This window comes from Sceloporus undulatus, chromosome 6, assembly GCF_019175285.1.
Source record: "Sceloporus undulatus isolate JIND9_A2432 ecotype Alabama chromosome 6, SceUnd_v1.1, whole genome shotgun sequence".
NCBI classification, from domain to species: Eukaryota; Metazoa; Chordata; class Lepidosauria; order Squamata; family Phrynosomatidae; genus Sceloporus; species Sceloporus undulatus.
Window position 1 is genome coordinate 88,130,695 of NC_056527.1, and position 21,295 is coordinate 88,151,989.

Consider the following 21,295-nt stretch of genomic DNA (forward strand, 5'->3'; position numbering starts at 1 on the left):
GTGTATAACGAAATCCGTGTATGCTCAAGTCCCATTAAGTATAATGACATAGCAAAATGGAGTCCCTAATAAAAAATGAAACATCAAGGTAAATTTATACTTTTTTGGAACATTTTCAAACCGTGTATGCTTAAATCCGTGTATAAAAAATCCGTGTATAAGAAGGGCCGACTGTATTCATGTTTTGCGTGACAAGAGTGAATATATGCTCGTTTTAACATAAATAGAGCATGTTCTTTCAACCATTCTTCCCGCCGCCGCCCCCCCTCCAATCTCTTTTGTACATCATGGGGTTCCTTGGTTCCTCTCTCTCACTCACCTAATTATGCTATGCTCCAGTCATCTGGAGTCTCACTGAGCATGCGCAAGGGTGCCAATTCGCAATTAAGAACCCACCAATGTGATGGCTTACTTTGCACAGAATCGTAGTCGTGTTCAGGGAGGCCATTACAGCGAATTTAAAGTGTGATAAGTAATCACGTAATTGTGTGAATTTTAGAATAGACTTCGCTGTCTTCTTTCGAAATTGAGAGCTTCCCGTCCTGTCTGATAAACTTCTAAATCACTTTAGGATGCATACTGCTATAGAATACTGTACTTCTTTTCTAAAGTAGTTAAGAGTAAAACACCAGCACCACCTCAAAATGGTTGTGCAGTTTTCAGCATGGAGAAGGTCCTCCCATAGAGGGTGTCCATTCAGTGACATCTCTAGTGTCAAGGAAGTGCCTTCTCCCAAATTTCCAGAGCAGTTTTTAATATGGTTTCACTTTTGTTGTTGTTGTTGTCAAAAATAGCAAGGGATAATCATATAAATATGTACATAATGCTTTTACTTTCTTTTCTTTTTTAAAGGAAGCCAGTCCATTTCAATCAGGGGGGAGTGGTTGCAAGAGTAATGACCACACTGGCATTTAGTTGATGGATTGCACAAATTGTAAAGCTGAGAGAGGAGGAAGCCAGGCTTATGTTCCTGTTTAGAGAACATACTGTGACTTTTCTCTGTTGACATTATGCCTGCCTTCATCCTTAGGTTAAAGAACCCAACTACAGGGCTACTTTATATTCTAGACCCCCCCACCCCTGTTTTTTTACCTTAAACTCTTAATTCTGCAAACACTGTACATTTTAAATTGGGGTGGGCAAAGTGCAGCTCCTTAAGGCTGTTTTTTGCTCTCCTCAGCCCATCTAGACTCACCAATAAATTTTCTAGCCAATAAAAGAGGTGAATTGCTTCTCCTGGAAGCTCCAGAAGTGACTATTCATCTTTTAAATAGGTTGCAGGGCCATCCCCTGCACTATTTAATGTTAAGAAATATTCATTTGTCAAAAGGAGAAATGGATGTCTAGCCACTTCCAGTGTTTCGTTAAGGGGAAGGTTTGGGGGCAAGGAGGTATTTTCCTTTTGTTTTGTTGTTTGCATGTTGTTTTGGTTGTCTATACAGTCCCCAAGGAGCACTAGAGGCAGAAAATTGGTCCCCAGATCTGCCACTATTGCAGAGATGTGACTATTTTGGGGGGCGGGGGGGATGAGGACATTGCGCCCAGAAATAAGAATTCTGTCCCAGAAATGAAATTTTCTTTCACTACCCAAATTTCTAGCATTGCAGAAAGGTAAATACTGAAAAATCATTGATACCCAGAACACACATTTGCTCTGTTTGTAAGGGTGGTCACTGAAAATGTTGTATTTTAATAGGTGTGTTTTCACGAGGCCCTCATCCTAAATTAACTCTGTAGGGCAAGAACAGATGTAAAATGGTAACATTGCCTGCCTCCTTTGTTTAGATATCTAAACTATATTTCTAACTGCTTAACTGAAGTTATGTTAGTGTAATGCTAGAGGTTTGGAGAATGAGGTAAAATTTAATTGAGGGTCCAGATATTTTCTTTGAAGGGACAGTGCCCTCATTTCACCTCCATCCTGTAACTACATCCCTGAATAGTTGCCTATCCCTATTGTAAGTATTCAGTAGATATGTAATTGACTTATTTTGCAAAATGTATTCTGTAATGCACAAAAGCTCACCCCATCACCACTGAAAACTCCACTTAAGCTTCTGTAATTTCAACAGCATTTATCCAAATGCTTCACCAAACCTAGTTGGCCACAGTAGACAAGCAAAATTGCTGGTCAAAAATTTGTTTAAAAAGATTCTTGGAATCATTATATGTGATAGCAGAATAATGTACCTGTGCTTCAGATTGGAGAGGCTGAGAGAGAGGGAGGATATATTGAAAGCTAGGGCTTCTATTTCTGGTTTTGAGCCTGTAAAGTAGTTTCCTAGTGGGCAGAGGGAAGATTGGAAACTTGGATTGGAGTATTAATTTTGCCCCTCTTCTTGTTCTGCTTGCAGCCCGAAGACATTGGTCAGTCACCAATGGCCTCCATGCCTGATGGGGACAAAGTCGACTTGGAGGCATTCAGTGAGTTTACAAAGATTATCACCCCAGCCATCACACGTGTGGTGGATTTTGCCAAAAAACTGCCCATGTTTTCAGAGGTGAGTGGTGGCTAGTCGGTACCAGACTTTGGGAAATGAGGGTGGGGGAGAGGTTTGGGTGTGTGGTTTTCATTTGTTGAAGCCTCAGAAAGTACCAGTGTGAGCCTTCTTTTTACACAGATTAGTAAGAGAATAATGAGAAGTCTGGAGCCAGCTTTTTCCATCAGTATAATCCGCAGGGCCAATGGTCAGCAAGATTTATTTTTAGAATATTTCAATATTACAATATTTTTACACACATTTTTGGCCCAAGGGTCACTCCATTCCCCTCCCCTTAGTCCTGTCTGAAGAATTTCTTTCTGATTGGCTTAGAATCATCCTGCCCTTGCTTTAAATAACTAGATTTGCTCTTATGGATAGAGGGTGCCTCTAGACTGGCCAAAGGCCTCAAGATTTAGAGATACACTGACTCTTAAGCAGATTTAGTTTCAGGACCCCCGTGGATGCCAAAATCTGTTGATGCTCAAGTCCCGTTATATACGGTGGGGTAGTAAAATAATGTAAAATGACAAAATCAAGGTTTGCTTTTTTGGATATTTTTTGGGGAGAGAATATATTCAAACTGTGGATGGTGGAATCCGTGGATAGGGAAGACTGACTGTACTATAACTGTACTTACTGGGTGGAGTTTCCTCTGATATCCATACAACATTCTTCCTGTTCCAGTGATTTTCTTACGAATTTCTGAGTTGATACTAACAACTTTTTATTGCCACTGGAGGGTGGGATTTATATCCATTGCCTTGGTTTCTACCGCTATATTTTTGGTGTGTCGCATGAGGGTGTGACCTTTGTTTGGCACAGAGGTTTTCCAGTCCCTCATTACATTTCCCTTTACCAAATAGAATGTTTCTTTCCACCCACTTTTTTTTAGAGTTATAGTGCTAAAGTAGTACTATCTTATATCATTTTAGTACGCGGACAAAAAGAAACTGTGATGGGGAACATAGATATTGGAAGAGTAGCATACACAGAGGTGCTGGAGGAATGCGGGGAGCCACTAATACAGTTCAATCCAATTGCGTCTGAAGAGAGAAAGAAAAGAGCGGTTGGAAAGAAATAGGTATATTGGGGTTAGCGCTACAATCGGCAATAGACAGACTTGGTATATTTAGGGAATGACTGGATGAAGGAACAGGAACAACCATTAGAAGGTGTGCACACCTCAAAGAGAATGCCTGGGTGTTTACCAGAACTGTTGAGCAATCTGGAGGAGCCCAGAACTGAGTAAGCAAATCACATGGGTTGTACAGCATCCAGATGTAATGGTATACAGTGTGTGTTTCCTGGCTGGCAGAAGTCACTCTATGAAGGGGAAAAACCTAACAGAGTTGGAGGTGAGGGATAGCACTGTAGCAGCAGGAGTATAGGCAAACAATACAGTTCAACGATACTGATCAGATGTGTCTGGAAAAATCCAAATTGATATTTCTTTATGAATTAAGATAATCTTCTGAGGCCCTGCTTTGAGTCCTTTCCTTAATATATATGAGGCTGGTCCCCTAAAAGGGTCGGTGTCCGCCCACCAGCATTGACCGTCCCTTCTCAGGCCCTCAGAGAGTAATTTTCCTTTTTTTACTTTTCTGTTACATTTAATTTGGTTTATTTTATCATATTAATTTGAAATGTATTTATTGTTTCGTATGCAAAGGGTTTAGGTTACCAATTGTTAGATGCCTTGTGTTGCTGTTTGAATGGAAAGTTTGGGCACAAATAAATAAGCTGATGTCAAGAACCAAAAGGATCAGTCTAATTGGCAGGGAGCAATGAAGGAGGCAGACAGTGTATGAGCTGATCCTGCAATAACCTGCTACTCAGGCATGACCTGTCAGCTGTCTTGGGAATATTCTCCTCAATTGGAGAAGCAGCTCCTCTTGCAGCTTATCCAGAGAATTATCAAATTTCCTTCATTGCAACTTCCCTTCGTGTTCACTGTCTCCTGAGTGAAATCTGATTCTTGATGTTCTACTGCTGGTCTCCACTCAGCTTTTATTCACACCCAAACTCTCTAGTCCTTCTACTTCTGAAACCTCAGGTTCCAGCCTGGTCATTCCTTGTCTTCTTCTTACATGTGACTGCTGTCCTTGCTTTGCTCTTTCATCTTTGTCAATGGAAACTTATTAATTCCTCATAAAAACTTTTGCTATTTCCCACTATCCCCTGTTCAGAGCTTTACAAACTTACTTTTTGTACTACCATTCCCCAAATACCCCAAGGTAGTAATTCAGGAAAGCGTTGTCCCAAAAAGAAATCTTTCCAAGCTCTGCACTTCAAGCTGATGCCAACACTGACTATATCTCTCCCTGACTGTAGCTGCCTTGTGAGGACCAGATCATCCTTTTGAAGGGCTGCTGCATGGAGATCATGTCACTGCGGGCAGCTGTGCGCTACGACCCTGAAAGTGAGACACTGACACTAAGTGGTGAGATGGCTGTCAAGCGGGAGCAGCTGAAGAATGGCGGTTTGGGTGTAGTGTCTGATGCCATCTTTGATCTGGGCAAGTCTCTCTCTGCCTTCAACCTGGATGACACTGAAGTGGCGCTGCTCCAAGCTGTGCTGCTCATGTCCTCAGGTATGAGCAGCTTTATTTAAAAAACATTGATTTTTAATTTCTTTTTACACTATAACAATAAACAACAACATCATATTTTAAATAAAAAAATTAAACTCAACTAAACAAAGAAAACAAAAATGGCTTAGACAACAAAAATACAACAAACAAAAACAAATACAGGCAGTTGACTGGTTACGTTGGTAGTGTATTTTTCCATTCCAAAAACATGGCTTTACTCATTTAAGCCTTATTGTTATTTTTGACTTTTCCCCTTCAGGCAAAATAAGAACAAAGGAAGTGTCAGGCCATAGGTCCATTTAGTTGATGGTTTTACCCTGGTTAACCATGGCCACAAAGGTGGATAAAAATGCAGCCTGCAGGACAACCTGCAGTGATACCTTTTGCAGCAAGGATGGTACCTGGTAGATCATAGGAAGAGCTGTGCCTAGCCATCCTTGGTACATCAGGGTAAATGTGAATTGACCAGGTATCCCAAATCTGCCCCCAAAACCTCTGGCTCCATGATCTAAACCCATCAAATTAAAATTTACAGTACAACCTGCTTATCTGCAAATTCAGTATCTGCAGTTTCATTTACCTGAAAAAATACATTCTCTCTAGGTATATCTAAGTTGTCCAGTGTGATTCTGTGATATGCTCGAGAAGTCATTCTTCTCATTTAAAATAATAGGGTTCTCTGATATCTGCAATTTCAGGTACCCATGGGGGGCAGTTATCTTGGAATGTAACCCAAATGGATACAGGTGTCATACTGTATACTCCTTTCACTGAATACTCTGAGAAGCAAGCTTTAGCTCATTGGTAGAGCAGATGCCTTTGTATCTGCAGAAAGTCACTGGAATCTTCTGATAGGGCAGGGAAGGCTCCTTGAAACTTGATAGCAACCTTCTCAGATACCCTCTAGTTGCACTGCGTTTCATTGTTAATTGCTGTAAAGTAGCCTTTGCCTTATAATGACCAGATGAATGAGAGACCTTCAGATTACCCTGTCTTTAACCACCCTATTTAGGGCTTGTAGGCTGAAGGCTGTGGCCTTCTTGATTGAGGCTATTCATCTGAGATGCAGAATTCCTCTTTTCCTGCTGCCTTCTACCCTACCAAGCATTATTTACCTTTCTAGGAAGTCATATCTTCTCTTGATATGTCTAAAGTACAGCAGTCTTAATTTAGTCATTTTGGCTTCCAGGAAGAGATCAGGCTTGATTTGCTCTTGAAGCCATTGGTGTGTCTTTTTAGCAGTCCACAGTATCCATAGAACTCTTCTCCAGTGCCACTTTTCAAATGAGTTGAACTTCTTCCTATCAGTAAGGCCACAGGTTAGGAAAAGCCAAGAGCTGCTTGAGAGCTGCTCCCAACAGAATATACAGTTTTGGTCAATGGACTAGTGTTCTGAAATGTGTATGTCCTAATTTCCTAAAGCCATCCTCCTGAAACTTCAGTTGTATCCCTATAACTTGACATCCTAATTCCTCACAACTGTTAGTGGACACACGTACAAATATCCCTAACAGCTGTAGTGTCTGAGATACTACATAGATACTGTCTGGGATAGTGAATCGTGGCCCTGTCAGTGCACATTAGGCAAGTGAAGAATACTTGTCAATATTTATATGCTCAATGAAGAAAGGGTGTCCTGGCATTCCAAATGCCCACTCAAGGAAAGGAGAACACCTGCAAGATTCCTTTATTCTGGAGCAAAACTACATTATGCAATTTGTTCAAAACCATACATAATTTTTCTGAATTAAAAATGGCTGGGGGGGAGAAAAACCTGTTTCCTGAACAAAATGCATAATTCTTGCAAGAAATATTGTACTTTACACTGATGGATATGCAAAAATACTGGGTTTTGTGCAGAAAACAATTTCCTCTCCCAAAAATATGCTTTATGTGCATGCAAAAAATATATGCAATTGTTTTTTGTGAGCAAAATTGCCTGACTTTGCATAAGATATGTAAGTTTATGTAAATTGAACAAGTACACTGATTCCTGTACAGAAAATAGACTTTTTGCAAGGTTATATTTTTGTGCAGATACCAGTGTAGGTTGCACAAAATAAATTTACCAGGATCCATAGTGGTACCCTACAGTGCTTGGCAGCTACCAGGAGAAAAAGTATGCAGCTGTGCACATGGCACATTACACACACACGATGCAAGGTCAGTCATTGTTCCCTACACAAAACTATTGCTTTTTGTGGAGAAAACACATTTTTTCTCTTTCCCTCCCTCACAAAATTTAACCACATACATATTTTAACATTTCAATTTCCCCAAGTTAACTCTCAAAGTAAGAATAATGCTCAAAAACCACACAGAAATCCTCATGATTTCATGGAGTGGGGAGAAAATTATTGAAGTTATTCTTTCTTGCCTAGAAGTGAAATTTTTACATTAGAGAGCAAAGTCAAGCCTGTGTCAAGCCATGCTCAAATTTCGGCCGTAGAGAGCCTGGTAGAGAAGCAGGCATAAAGTAGTGCTCAGATGAGTCCTCTTATTTCTATCATTCTTAACCAGTCAAGACTCTTTATACTTCCTGCCATTCACAAAGACTTCCTACTTGTGCCTAACCACATAGACTCTTTAGAGAGTTCCACTCAACAAATCTCAAAGGCTCTGGCTCTGATAGATTGCTTAAATCAGCTTGTCACAAAAGTAATTTTGAACTAGTTAATTGCAAAGGAATAGCCCCATGTGGACCTATGGCTTACGTCCATGTAACCTTCATCTTCCTTTTTGTTCACCCTGCAGACCGCAGTGGGCTGATCTGCGTTGACAAGATTGAAAAATGCCAAGAGACCTACCTGCTGGCATTTGAACACTACATCAACTATCGCAAACACAACATTCCCCACTTCTGGCCCAAGCTCCTCATGAAGGTGACCGACCTGCGCATGATTGGGGCTTGCCACGCCAGCCGCTTCCTGCACATGAAGGTGGAATGCCCCACGGAGCTCTTTCCCCCACTCTTCCTCGAGGTCTTCGAGGATCAGGAAGTCTAGGGTGTGGGGAGGGAGGAGGCAAACAGGGGTGTGGGAGAGTTGGGGACATGGGGCAATTTGGAACTGGGGCGATGTCTGGACTTGGGCCACAGTGCCCCCACCTCATCACCTCGGACATAACAGATTTTATTTCTTTTTTTGTTGTTCTGTTTTGTTGTTTTCATTTTTCTTTTCTTTTTTGTTTTTGTTTTGTTTTTCTAAATATTGCACGTCAGCATCAGTGAATCACGTGGATGGGGAGGCGGGGGCATCATCGGTAGGGGTTGGGCCACCAAAAAAAGGTCAAGACTAAACAAAACCTTTGTTACAAGGTAGACTTGTGCAGTAGCCAACACTTTTTTATGTCTAGGCAGACTTAAAAAAAAATAAGTGGGCAATATGATTCCCACCCATCCCCTGTATATCTTACTTCCTCTAATCCTCTTTTGTCCCAAAGTTATCTTTGCAGGGTGAAATATCCATCATTAGTTTTGACACAATGTTAAGAGGAGGAAACAAATCCATATGTTACCCCTCCCTCCCCAACAAAGACACCTTTGCTCTTCTCCCTATTAAGAAAGAACTTCCCTAGCTCCACATCACTGGAAACAGTTGGCACCTCTCCGCTTTAGCCCTGATCAAACCTCTCTCGTTTAAATGGACTTGATTACCAATATATATAAATATATATATGTTTCTTTTGCACATAACAGTCCCAGGAAACGTCAGAGTGTGTTTGGTTATGTTATTTTTCCTTGTCTTCATTTACTTTTAGAACTTATAGCATTTAGTTACCCTCCCTGGGAGGCTAAAATATAAAATGCACTTTTTTTATAAAAGAAATAAAGATTTTTTTAAAAAAAGAGAGAAAGAAAAGGAAGCGAGAGAGTAAGAGAGAAATCCTATTAAATTATTGAGCGGCAGGCGGAGCAGCGGCGAGGAAAGTCACAGGTGGTTTGGCAAATAAATAAATAAATCTCAAATTGAGGCGTATGGTCCAAGCGTGAAGGACAAATGCACTTTGAAAAAACAAAGGCTCCCCCTGTCTGATCCTCCCCTGTTGGAGACAGAAGTGATTGAATAAGAAATCTATTTTATTTTGCTTCGAATCGCACTGCAGGGCTTGAATCGTAGGGGTGCCAGCTTTTTATACCAGTGCTGAGGGGTTTATTCATCAACCTTCCTCCCTGCCCCCAAAACCTCTCCCTTCCCTGAGGTTTCAGCCAATCTACCTCCATGTTGGGCAAGATGGGTGGGTGGTCCAACACATCCCCACCCATTCTTACACTGCCTCCACCCCAGCTGAAAGGCCGCATGCAACGTTCCCATTGGGCTTTTAAATGGCTCTTGCTACTTCTTTGCACACGCTTTCCCACGCCACGTGGCGGTACACTTTTTGCTGCACTAGTACTCTTGATGCCCTGCCCTCCCTTCTATTCTTTTCACTCTGGAGAAGCAATGAGCCAGAATCCCTGACTCTTCAGCGCTCCAGGAGAATCAAGTAAGGGTCGAATCCTTGTTTTGTTTTGTTTTGCAAATCGCACTTATTGATATAGAAGACAGGAAACAGTTAACATTCACAAGGAGGTAGCAGCATCCCTCTCACAACCAAGAAATCTGCAGACTTCCTAACATTAAGAGCTCTTGAGGTGACTAGCTCTGTGTAACCTAACTGAGGAAGGTGCCAAGTATTTTACTCTCTGTTTAAAAATCTTTCTCCTACAATATCCTATGTCCTGTACAGCTTTAAATCTTCAACCTGGCTGTAGCATCAGTTGCATTCATGTTCATGGGGAAAATGGCAAACATCTTTTAGCTGGTTCCTCTTTGGCAGGGACTGGGGGAGAGGAGGGGAAGATGAGAGAGCAATGTTTCCTTTAGAAAGATCATCCCTGCCAGATCCAGTCTAGTTTCCCCTTTTCAAGAGCACTGGATCAAGGAAATGATGTTCTAATGCACTTCCTTACCAGTGTGGTAACATCTGCCTGCTCTTAGCCTCAGGTTGTAGAACCTAGATGGGAGGAAATCAAGTTTCAGATTCAGGCTGTCATCCTTTTGGTTAGTCCCAACTAGAGTAGACCTGTTGAATCAGTTGCTGAACTCAATTGCTGAGTCAACTCATGTAAGCCTCATTGATTCAATGAGTCTACTCCAGGCAAGACTAACAGTAGGATTTAGGCCTCAGTGAGTAAAACCACACACGGAAAACAAAATCAAGATTCTGGCCAAGCTGGCAAGAGAGAAGCACCCAAGTTTTCATTCTTGATTTCCTTGTTTTTGGTGATATAAGTTTTTTTTAAAAAGGTTTCTGCTTCTCTGGTTGCTTGAGCAGAATCTCTGATGCTCAGCCTAGTAGCTAGTGCCATTTTGAGGAAGGGAGTTGTGGTCAACCAGGCCTTCATCCCATTCCCCAGAGTGACTACCAGAGAGTCCCCATTGTCACAGCCACCAGATCTGCCTTTTTACAGCTCTCTTGCCCCTAGTTGGCAGTGTGGCAGAGGTGTCTAGGGGGCCAGATCTGGCACTGGAACCTCCACTTGTGAATTCCTAATCTAAAGATTTGCCCAGTGAAAATGTTTTTGAAGAAAAGAAAGACCAGCTTCCAACTTTCTTCTTCCTGTCTGTTTCACCTTTAATGCAAACCAAACTGTGATCACCTTAATGCAAGTATTTTGGCACTTAACATTGTTAATTGGTCAGACCTCCCGCCTGAGCCACTTCTGTTGTGATAGCTCCATCTTTCTGTCAATCTGTTAGCCAGACTTCTTTTGCAACTGTAATGTAATATTATTAGGGGAGTGGGTATTTTTTTAAAACTCACCCCTTCCCTTTCTTTTCTTTCGCTCCTCTTGTCACTTGGTTTCCGTTGGGAAAAAAACCCTTTACCTCTTACCTCATTCAAGACGCCGTGGGAAACGTTACGTGATGGGTTGGGTGCATATAAGATGTACCATTTGAAGGTTCAGGGGCCGGCGCATGGAGAACACAGCTCCAATTTAAGCTAATATACATAAATATATATATAAGTATGTATAATTTTTTTTTAATTAAGAAGAAAAATCTTTGTACGGGTCTGTTCACAAAAAAGAAAAAAGAAAAATCACACAAACGAAATTGGGGTTGGAAGAAAAAGTAGTGGTTTTTTTGTTTTGTTTTTTAATCACCTTTAACAACATGGGATTCATGGGGGCATTACTGCTAAGCTGGTATTGAATACAGCCTGGAGTCCCACATACCAGCACAGCATGTTTGGTTATATTCAGGGCTGTGCCTGTTGGCTGTTCAATGGGAGCATAGTATTTGGTATTGGATACATGTCTTGGTAGTCTCATGATTTTAAAAAGGGTGCAAATTTCTAGCCCTTATGTCTGCATGAAAACCTGGCGAAATCTCAAACCGGGATTTCTAGCGGTTCAGAGTACAAGACTCCAGTGCAGAAGCTGAATACATTGTGCAAAATAAGCACAGATGTGCAGTTTTGCTTAATGATTTTGCTTTTCTTGATGTGAGATTTAGCTGTTTGTTGGTTTGTTTTTTAAGCGCAGAATATACACAGTCCTAGCTGTATTCCCTTCAGCTGTCTCAACAGGGAATTGCAGCTGCTCTCCTTTGAAATTATCTTGGGGTTATGCAGTTACAGGATTCTTGCCTGGAAGATTCAAGTTAATCTATTGAAATGTGTGTTTATTCTTATAAACACAATTCTGGGGTTGCCTCTGGGGGTGGGTTTCCTGAGGGACAAAACACCTTAGCCTAGTTAACACCCTTGCAATAATTATTTTAAAAGCATCCAAAGATGAAAGACTCCACAGCCTGGTTGGTCAACTTTCTATCCTGGCATTTTCTCCTTGTACTTAAATGGTAACACAGATTTCCTGTATATATGTGCACACATACACTAAGCCCCTATAAACAAATGTTCAGGCTTCTGTATACTCACTTGAGCTTTTCCAGACAAAAAAACACTCAGAAGCACCCAGCTCACAGGGATCACCTTAACTCTGTCCCTTCTTGCTGCAACACGATTCGTTCTGTTCTTCCTTTATTTTAGGCCTTCATTTTTAAAGCCTGATTTGACCCTAGCCTTCTAATCCTGCATGCTGTTTATAAGCAAGCATTGCAGAGATATTTTCACAGTTAAAACATGTCCCTTCTTGTGTTAACACTAGCACTGTGTAATGATTTAAGAGAAAGATGTGTGTGTGCGCGTGTGTATGTGTGCGTTCACATGCATGTGTGTGTTTGTGCATTCCAGAATCTATTTATGCAACTTAGGCTGCATACTATCAAGCAAAACTCATTGAAATTATTGGATCTTTTGGTAAACATGAAAGGCTTTGATCCTCTTGTTCATAGGCTTTGGAGGAAGACATGGTCTCTTGAGCTGCTGAATAATGAACCGACGGATCATCATCTGAACATATGAGGGTGACTTAAAGGATCCATCTAGCTCACAGTGGTTTGCTTTTCACAGCAGCCTTCCAGGTCCAAATAAAAGTGTTTCCTAGCCTAGATACCTGAAGGCAAACTAAAAGACAATGCAGGAGACTCCAAAGAGTCTCCTTGCTGTTTGGGTTGCTGTTTTTACTGATCAGAATCAGGAAAAGGGCCGTATTTTTATTAAAATCACACCCTTGGCCTTTTCATCCATGAGGGAAGGCAGAGGGTGCTTTACCTGGATATCCTGTAACTGGAATTGCCAAGAACTTAGAACCTTACTCATGCAAGGCATCTCTCCTGAGCTGTAAACCTTCCCTGGAAAAGAAAATTTTCCTTAGCCCCAAACAGGAGCCATCAACTGAATTAAGTATATTTCTTGAGCAGGTTTTAAAAGACTTCCTAATGTAATACACAAAATTGCAAACCCAGATCTCTCTTTTCATGACACTAGACCCTTTCCCACATTCAATTATCTTCATGCACTATGTCTGCTTTTCCACTATGCAAGAATCCCCTCCCCAGGAGAAATCCCCCACTGCCCATTCCTACTGTGGTTCTTTAGCCTTTCCCTGGCCTGTTTTATCCAAAACCCACCAGTGATATTTTCTAGGTTGATAATCTCTTTCCACCATAATCCACCAGAAGAAAGGAATGAATGGATTACCAAGTGTCATCTGTCTCTCTCCATGATTGGGTCACAACACAAACAGTGGTTTCAGTGGGATTACATTTCTGTCTGTCAGATGGAGCAACAGTCCATGAATTACACCAGGCAATCCATTGCTGAATCCTACTCACATCACCTGTTGCATCCTTCCATCTTCATGCATTTTGATTTGATTCATATTAATATATAAAGCTGCCTTGTACTAAATCAGGACTACTGGACCATTTACTCCAGTACTGTCTGCTTTGCCTGTTGTCAGCAGTTCTCCAACGTCTTGGGCAGGAATCTTGGCTACTTGAGACCATTCCATTGAAGATGTTTCAAATTGAACCTGGAACCTCCTCTACACACAGTTTGTGCTTTCCAATGGCACTGTGCCTCTTTCCCCAGTTCAGTTCAATCAGTTTGTGATGCTGTAATGGTCGATGTTTTTAATCCCAAACACTTAAACCTGCTCCAACAGTTTCCTAGATGTCTCACAGAAGGTTGCTGTGAAACATAAGCTCTTCAACCAAATCACTGAATGAATTATCTTATTCTTTGCATTTCAAAGAATTTCCACATGCCCCTATATAGAGCTTAGAAATACACAGTTTTGTATTCTGGGACTTGTTGTCCAAAAAGAACTTTTCCAAAACCCAGTCAAGATGGTGCAATACTACTGTTGGGTTTTAAATGACAGATAACCCAAAATATGAGCTTATATTTATATTGCGTTTAAGGGGGTGAAGGGCACACAACGTTCACTAACCCTATCTACATTCCACTGATAAAGCTGATTATTATTCCCATACATCCCCACTTCGAATGTTATTGTGTTGTTGGCAAAGACATTTCTCCCAGGCATTGAGCAAGAACATTGCTTCTAGGTCTCATTTATAGTCACCACTGGATGGCTACCACATTAAAGGATCACTTCCTTCAGTGAATGGGCTGCTGCTAGTTTGAATTTTAATATTTCCTCACGCAACCAGCAGCCAGTCAGCAAGTAATCGTACATGTATGAAACACGCCTTGGAGATGAATGTAGTTTTAAATAGTGTTGAAAGTGATTTGAAGGTGATTTTGCTTCTGATGGTTATGTACACATAGTACACTCTCATCCTAATGTCACCTCTGGTAAAAATGGTTTTGAAACAGTACAAAAATGGGTTGAGCCTGAGGTAGAAATACATGTTTGTGGCAACTGCTGTGTTTAATCAATTGGAAATCCATAAATGTTGCCCAGTTAGCTGTACTTATAAAACATGACTATGACAAGCCCCATCTTAAAAGAATTGTATGCCTTCAAGTAATTTCCTATTTATGGTGACTGTAAGGCAAGCTGGTGTTGTGGGGTAGTTTGGGTGTTGGATTACGATCCTGGAGACTAGGGTTCGATTCCCCACTTGGCCATGGAAACCCACTTGCGTGAGTCACACATTCCCAGCCTCAGAAAAACCCACAATACTTTCACCTTAGGGTTGCCATAAATCAGAAATGACTTGGAGGTACACAACAACAGTAAGGTGAATGTGTCACAGGGATTTTTTGGCACGATTCATTCAGAGGAGGTTTGCCGTTGCCCTTGAGGCTGCAAGTGTGATTTGCCTAAGGTCACCAATGGGTTTCCATGGCCAAGCAAGAATTCAAACCCTATTTTCCAAGTCCTAGTCCAGCACTCAAACTATCAAACAGTACTGGCTCTCTCAGATGAGGCCACCTTCCTTTCCTTATGGGAAAGAAATATCTTGCCTAACAGCCTGCTGTAGCAGATGAGCTATATCTCTTTTTAAAATGAACAAAAGAAAGTGAAACCAAAAAAAACGTAACACCCTGCAGACCGACAAATGTAGCATAAGCTTCCATGGAGTGAAGTTATGAAATATTTCACAAATAACCACCGTCGTTGTGGTCGCTGCACATATATATGGGATATGTGCCTACACTGAACAGTGTTTGGGGGGTATTTTCTGGAGCTTTTCTTGCATTGCAATCCCTGCAGTCAGTCAAGGTTTCCCTTGTTGGCTTCAGAAAGAGAAGAGTGCCTTTCCCCTCCATAATTTTTCAGCTGCCATTTTAACAGCAACGTCAGAATCCCTCACCAAGGTCTCCCCCACCCTTTTATTGGGCTGTTCTTTTAGTTTGGTTTTGTTACTTTTAAACAATTTTTTTTATCCTCCAAAGAAATTGAAATTTCACTTAAAGTTTCAATGGAATACAATTTTCATGGTCAATTCTAATTTATTAGATGTGTTGGAGCTGTATTATGTCTTGGACATCACAACCAGCGATAAGTCTTTCAAATCACCTTCAATTCTCTGATAAAGCTGATCTTGTACAGCCTTGGTTTCTTACTACATCTGAAGGGAAATGTGATCCATTTGCACATACTTGCATTACATTTAAATAGGAGCTTTGTTGTCGTCATGTGTTAGTTTTCCTGTGATTTTTTAACAAAATTACAATGTTCTGAGTGTCCCAAGCTCTCTATTTAGCTTGAGTGTACAGTATAAGGTTGCCAGACTGAAAACTGGAGGAACTGCTCGTATCTGTTGAATTTCTCTCTTTTGCACAGCCATTAGAGGTATAAGAGCTGTCTCCAGCTTTGACTCTCTTAGCCTTAGAGTATAACTAAATTTTATTCTCTGTCATGCGCACAATCACACATCCTACCCTCTTTCTCACAAGTTCCATTCTCTCTTTCATACATACACATGCACACACAACACTTCCCTCCCTCACACCCTCATCTACACATGCACACCCCCATATATCACTGTGGGATTAATCTTCATCCTCACAATTGCTCTTTTACCTGCAGCCTTACAATTTTTCGCTACTCCAGCACACACACAAACACACACAGTTTAATTCCGTGGAGGTTAGTATCTCTTCTTGCTTTGAGGCCAAGGGAGAAAAAAATAATAATGTCTACCTTACTGTTGGCATGCAAGTTGAAACTCTGCCCCAACTTGAAAGACTGGGCAGAGCAGAGGAATATTATTTATTTGGCTGGCTAAAGGGTTCCAAAAGTTGTTTTAAAAAAAGAATCGCTTTTCCCAACTCTACGACTGGCTATATCTGCCACTCTTTAAGCACCCGGGCAGTCTGAAGAAGCATTGAAGGGAAAACAATCTGCGTTATCTGGTATTCAGTCCATCTTCTCTGGCCAAGCCTAAACCTGTAGTCTGTACAGAGAAGTGACAGTCTTTTTGCATTAACATGTCGCTGATCTTAAAGTCCTCATTTGGAAAACTTCTGCAATCTTAGATCCTTCCCTTGATGTCCTAAAATATGTTAGTCCTCTTTTTTCTGCCAGTAAAGATTGACCTGCTGCACATATCAATTGTGCACTTTTCATGGAAGTGTTACTTCAGATGAGGGAAAAGGCTATCTCCCCATAAGCCCCAGACATGGAACCAGAATGGGCACTCTGGTGCCCAAAGGCTCTGTGAATGGCCAGCAACTCACTACACAAACTTATGTCTTTCTCCAAAGTGAGCTCAATGTGACATGCAGCTATGTGGAAATCATTTGCCGCTGTGTACGGTGTGTGCCTAGATCTGTCCATACCTACTTGTGCACATCAGCCAGGTGTCTGAGTGTGCATTCGTTGTTCATAAATATGAATGTGCAGTGTTGTAAGTGTGCAGTGTTGAACAACTTGGGTGTGTGTTCATCAACTTTGCGTGCGTCTGATTGTGGGTGGGTGTGATTGTGGTTGTGTATTAATTAGGGAGGCTGCATGCCTGTTTATATTTTAATTTCTTACTTAAGGTGTGAAAATGTCTAGTTTAAATTTATTACTCTGTTATGGAAACAGATTCCATAACTGCGTAAGAATGCATGCGGAGGGTGTATGTGTACGTGCATGCTTCTACCTGCACATCTGTCCTGATGCTCCTGTGCTTCTGTCCTTTGCATATTTGGGGCAGGGATGTCTAGTCTCATAATTTGGGCCCCACACATTTGCTACATATATTGATAGTGGCCAAATCATTGCAGCTACTGAGGCTATACTCTGTTCTAGCTATATGCGTGGAGCTAATGGGCTAAAGATAAGGATCTATTCACAGAAGGGTCCCTTAACCTATCACTCTCTAGTGTTAAACTACAACTTCCCGCATTCTCCTCTCAGTATTGTCATTGGCCACAGTGAGTGATGGGTAATTCAGATAGGAACCCAACACATCTAGAAGGTACAAGTTAGGGAGGCTGGTCCAGTAATCTCTAGCAGGGTTGAGATGCACAGTTTGCCCTCCACATTTGCGATTTTGATTATTTGCAGATTTGATTAATATGTTCCCTGTGGGAATCCCAAGGTCCTCCAGGGATATTCTGCTGGAAATTGACCATAGAGTTGCACTGGAAGATTTAGAGATTACTAGAGAAAACACCTCCTTAGGCATTTTTAGGTCCTCCAGCAGGATCTTATGGTCAGCTTTTGATGTTGGCCATAGAATTGCACTGGAGGACCTAGTCCTAGAAAGGTGGTCTCTTAAGTACAAAAAAAAGTAGTGTTTTTTTTAATTTGCATTTTTCTACTTTCACAGGGCTCCCAGCGAATGCGGAGGGCCTACTGTACATAATTTAAGTGTTCACAAATATGGATGTGGCACTGTTTTCATGAGCCAGCCCATTCTTTGTTGGATTTGTGGACGTTTAGGTTCTTCTACCGCAAAGGCTGTTAGCACTATTATCCACATCTACCTAAAACACTCCTGCCAGATTTCTCTCACCTCTCTGCTCCCCTTTGCTCACTCCCTTGACAGGGGATGAAGTATCAGCCATGCAAGCAGGCGCTAGCCCTACCCCATCTTGACCCATCTGCCCCCCACTACTTCTTTCTGGAGGCCTTAATACTATTCTTTAAGCAGCCAGCGGGGGCACACTTTCATACACCTAGCAGTGTACAGCCTATTCTGTATTTGTACCTCTTGTAAATATTTTGTAAATAGCCTGAGCGTGTGGATATAGAACTGATCAGGAAAGCATGATTTGGCTTGTATTTCGCTCTCACATTGCAAAGCATTTAATGACACCTCTGCTTATCAGGAAGGGAGAGGGAAAGGGTATGAATTCCTCATTGCCTTATACCAAATATTCAAGTCTCTTTATAAAATAATGTATTGCTCTCCTCATTCTCGACTCATCTCCCAAGCATATCCATCTATATTCACTGGGAAACACATCACTGGAGGAGAGATGGCTTTTAAAGCCCTGAGGAAAATAGCCAGGATAGGTTCCATCTTGGAGCAAAACACCTGAAAGGTGTACGTTTCTGCTTAGCATCACTGAATGGGATGTTCTCCTATTCGGTCTCGGTTGAGATGAACAATAGCTCTTTGTTCATTTCTTTGGGACTTGTGAAGGACAACATCTTGTTTGATTTCACCTGTAGCATATGTATATATGAACATAGCTCTGTCAACTGTGTATGGAATGAAACATGCACAGATTCCCTATGCATACCAAGTGTAGACTCCCTGTGCCGTTTGCACAACCTCTTGCCACAACACACATGCACAACCTGCTGCCTATAAATTCCTCCCAAGTTTCGGCTGAGAGAAAAGAGATGCCAGACATACATTTTCTTGTGTCTCTGACTCCCTTAAATCTCTCCCCACTTCTTATGTGTTTGATAGGTTTCTGTATCATTGTGGGGTTGGAACAGGCATATAAGGTGACCTGCTCCTTTGGACACAGGACCTCAGCATAGTGTTGTACCTGCAAATGTTGAACTCATTCTGTTTGGGTTTCTCTGCTTCGTAACCTGGACTCATCTGACCACCATCAGTCCCTTGAGTAACTTGACCGCTTCATCCAACCTTCTTCATTCTCTTCCTTAACTATAGGAGGCCTTGTGCCTCCAACCCCTGAGCTTTTACAGATGGGAAAGTGATTAACCATTTTTGAGACCAGGCAATTTTTGCCGGAAACCTGGTTGACACACAATAGCAGGGTCTGGTTCAGTAGGGCTCAGAGAGAGGGCTTGGGTGCAAATAAACTATCAGATTATCACCTCAGCTAGAACATTTCATATCACTTTATATTAAATCTGTGGAACGAAGCCAAATATAGTTGAGGGAGTGCAACCATGTGATATGGACAGTCGTGTGAACCAACTCTTTAAAGCATCTAATTCACACAGTTCTGCCCCAGAAAGGGGAAGAGGGAAAGCTAGAAACCCATGACTCCCTCTCAAAGGTTACTCAGGTTATGAGGCCATGGCACCTTTGCCAAAGAAAACCTTTCCATTCTGGGCACCTCCGCTGCATCAGTGATGTGCTACAAATTGTGGGTCTACCTATGCCCTGTCCCCTTATTTTAAAACTTTATGTAGGACCAACCTGAAGCTTTCTTCCCCTTCACATACTCATGCCTCTGGAAAAGAACCAGATAGTGAGTCCTTCAAAAGCGGAAGGGACAGACGCCATCCATTGAGCTTGTACCAGGGATGTATGCAAAGTATTCCTCTCCAAGGAGAGGGCTTGCTGACATTATTGTACATCAGTTTTATCCTATAGAGGGCACTGTGAACCATTTCATTGATGGCGGGGGCAAGGGGGCATGTCTGTGTATGTGTATGTATATATGTGTGTTTGCTGAGGTCCGTACCTTAAGTCATCTTGAGAGAGAAAAAGAGGAAGATCTCAGGGTGAATCCCTCCCCAAAAACCCTGCCACCTCAGGTGTTAACGCTCACCCTTCATGCCAATTCTCTTCATATTTTGCCTTTTGGGGTCACAATCCAGGGCAAGGAAAAGAGCAAAGAAGTGTGTCCTCCCCCCACCATGCATTTCCTTGTGGGTACCAAGTGGTATTTCTCAGTTGGGTTGGTATCCAACCTGTCTAGAGAAACATAAGGTCTTTTCAGCCGGTAGCAGGAGATCTTGTTCCTTTGGGGCATGATGCCTCATCCCGCTGCTGCCACATGGGGCACTTAAATGACTGTGATAATTTATGGGTAGGAGCCAGGGTTGGTTGGTCTCTCCCTCACTCCAGAGGCATAGCTGGGGGAAGGCAACGAGGGATGCTTTCCCTGCACCACTTCTCAGTATTCCTTTGCCAAGTACATACCTCATATAGTTTCCGCAGATGGTACCCCACACTGATCCATGCTACACCTCCCTCACCTCACTGTAGTTCTGTAAGAGTATCTTTACTCGAGGGGTTGCCATTTTGGATCCAAGATTGGGTTTGGAGAAGATGAGAAAGCTGTTCTCACACATGTTGAGGAGCAAAGGATGTTTCCAATTAGGGAGCAACCCCATAACTCACATCCCTCTTCCTCCCGCCTCCATATACTATGCATTGTGGGTTTTTCCCCCCTCGCAGTCCAGAGCAGGGAATGAAACTGTGAGCAGGGAGTTAGTGAATGTATGTTTGGGACACGGGGTTTTCAGTGTGTTATAGAAATGGGGGTGGGATGCGGGTGCTCAGAGGGAAGCGAATAAGTAACACCAGGTAGGAAATGGTCTCCCTCCACCTCATCCTTATTCCCCTTTCCCTCCCCTTCCTTTTGTTTTCCTTTTTGTGTCTGGGAAGCAGGAAGCTGCTGATGTAAAAAAAAAAAATACGACAATCACAATTTGTCTGTGACGTGCGATTTTGAAAAAAAAATATCCCTGAAAATTCTGGGGTGAGGAAAAAAAATAACCGTTTTTTGTGTTTTTGGTCAGGATTTTAAAGAAAGATATTTTTATGGTAATTGTCGCTGGTCTATTTTACTATATATTTATGTAATAAATATATGATTAAAAAAACAAACAAACCTACCCTTAAAAAAAAGACAAAAAAAATTACCAACCCTCACAGCCCCAACTGGTTTTTGGTGTCTCTTTTCTGGTGAGTGACGGTGGATAGAGCTGCTTTTCGTAAAATTCCAAAATGGAGCAGGGCTGTCTCAGTGGAGATCTGTTTTATAGGTAAAATTTATTGGCCTAATCAAAGTTATGCCACCACAAGTCTTTTCTAAGCCACAGCACAAGGAGGCCGCCAATGCTTTGCTCTTTGCTGTGCAATAGCAGCCAAATGGTGCCTGAGTCTAACTCTGCCTCCTAGATCTAAACGGATACTGGTGGGCTGTGAGGGTGCCTCCATGCACTGTCTGGCTGCGATTACAAAGCCAAGGAAAAAGGAGAAATCAC

At 41.8% G+C, this 21,295-nt stretch overlaps 2 protein-coding genes across 2 annotated transcripts in view; both read left to right on the top strand.

Annotated features, from left to right (window-relative positions):
- THRA (thyroid hormone receptor alpha) overlaps positions 1 to 20,969 on the top strand; it is a 146,716-nt gene extending 125,747 nt beyond the window's left edge. Inside the window, exons 7-9 of the mRNA XM_042476524.1 lie at positions 2,355 to 2,501; positions 4,815 to 5,073; positions 7,828 to 20,969. Of these exons, the coding sequence (XP_042332458.1) occupies positions 2,355 to 2,501; positions 4,815 to 5,073; positions 7,828 to 8,078 (657 nt within the window). The 3' untranslated portion in view covers positions 8,079 to 20,969. The remainder of the gene's footprint in view (positions 1 to 2,354; positions 2,502 to 4,814; positions 5,074 to 7,827) is intronic.
- RARA (retinoic acid receptor alpha) overlaps positions 1 to 21,295 on the top strand; it is a 938,446-nt gene that overhangs the window by 388,990 nt on the left and 528,161 nt on the right. The window lies entirely within an intron of this gene.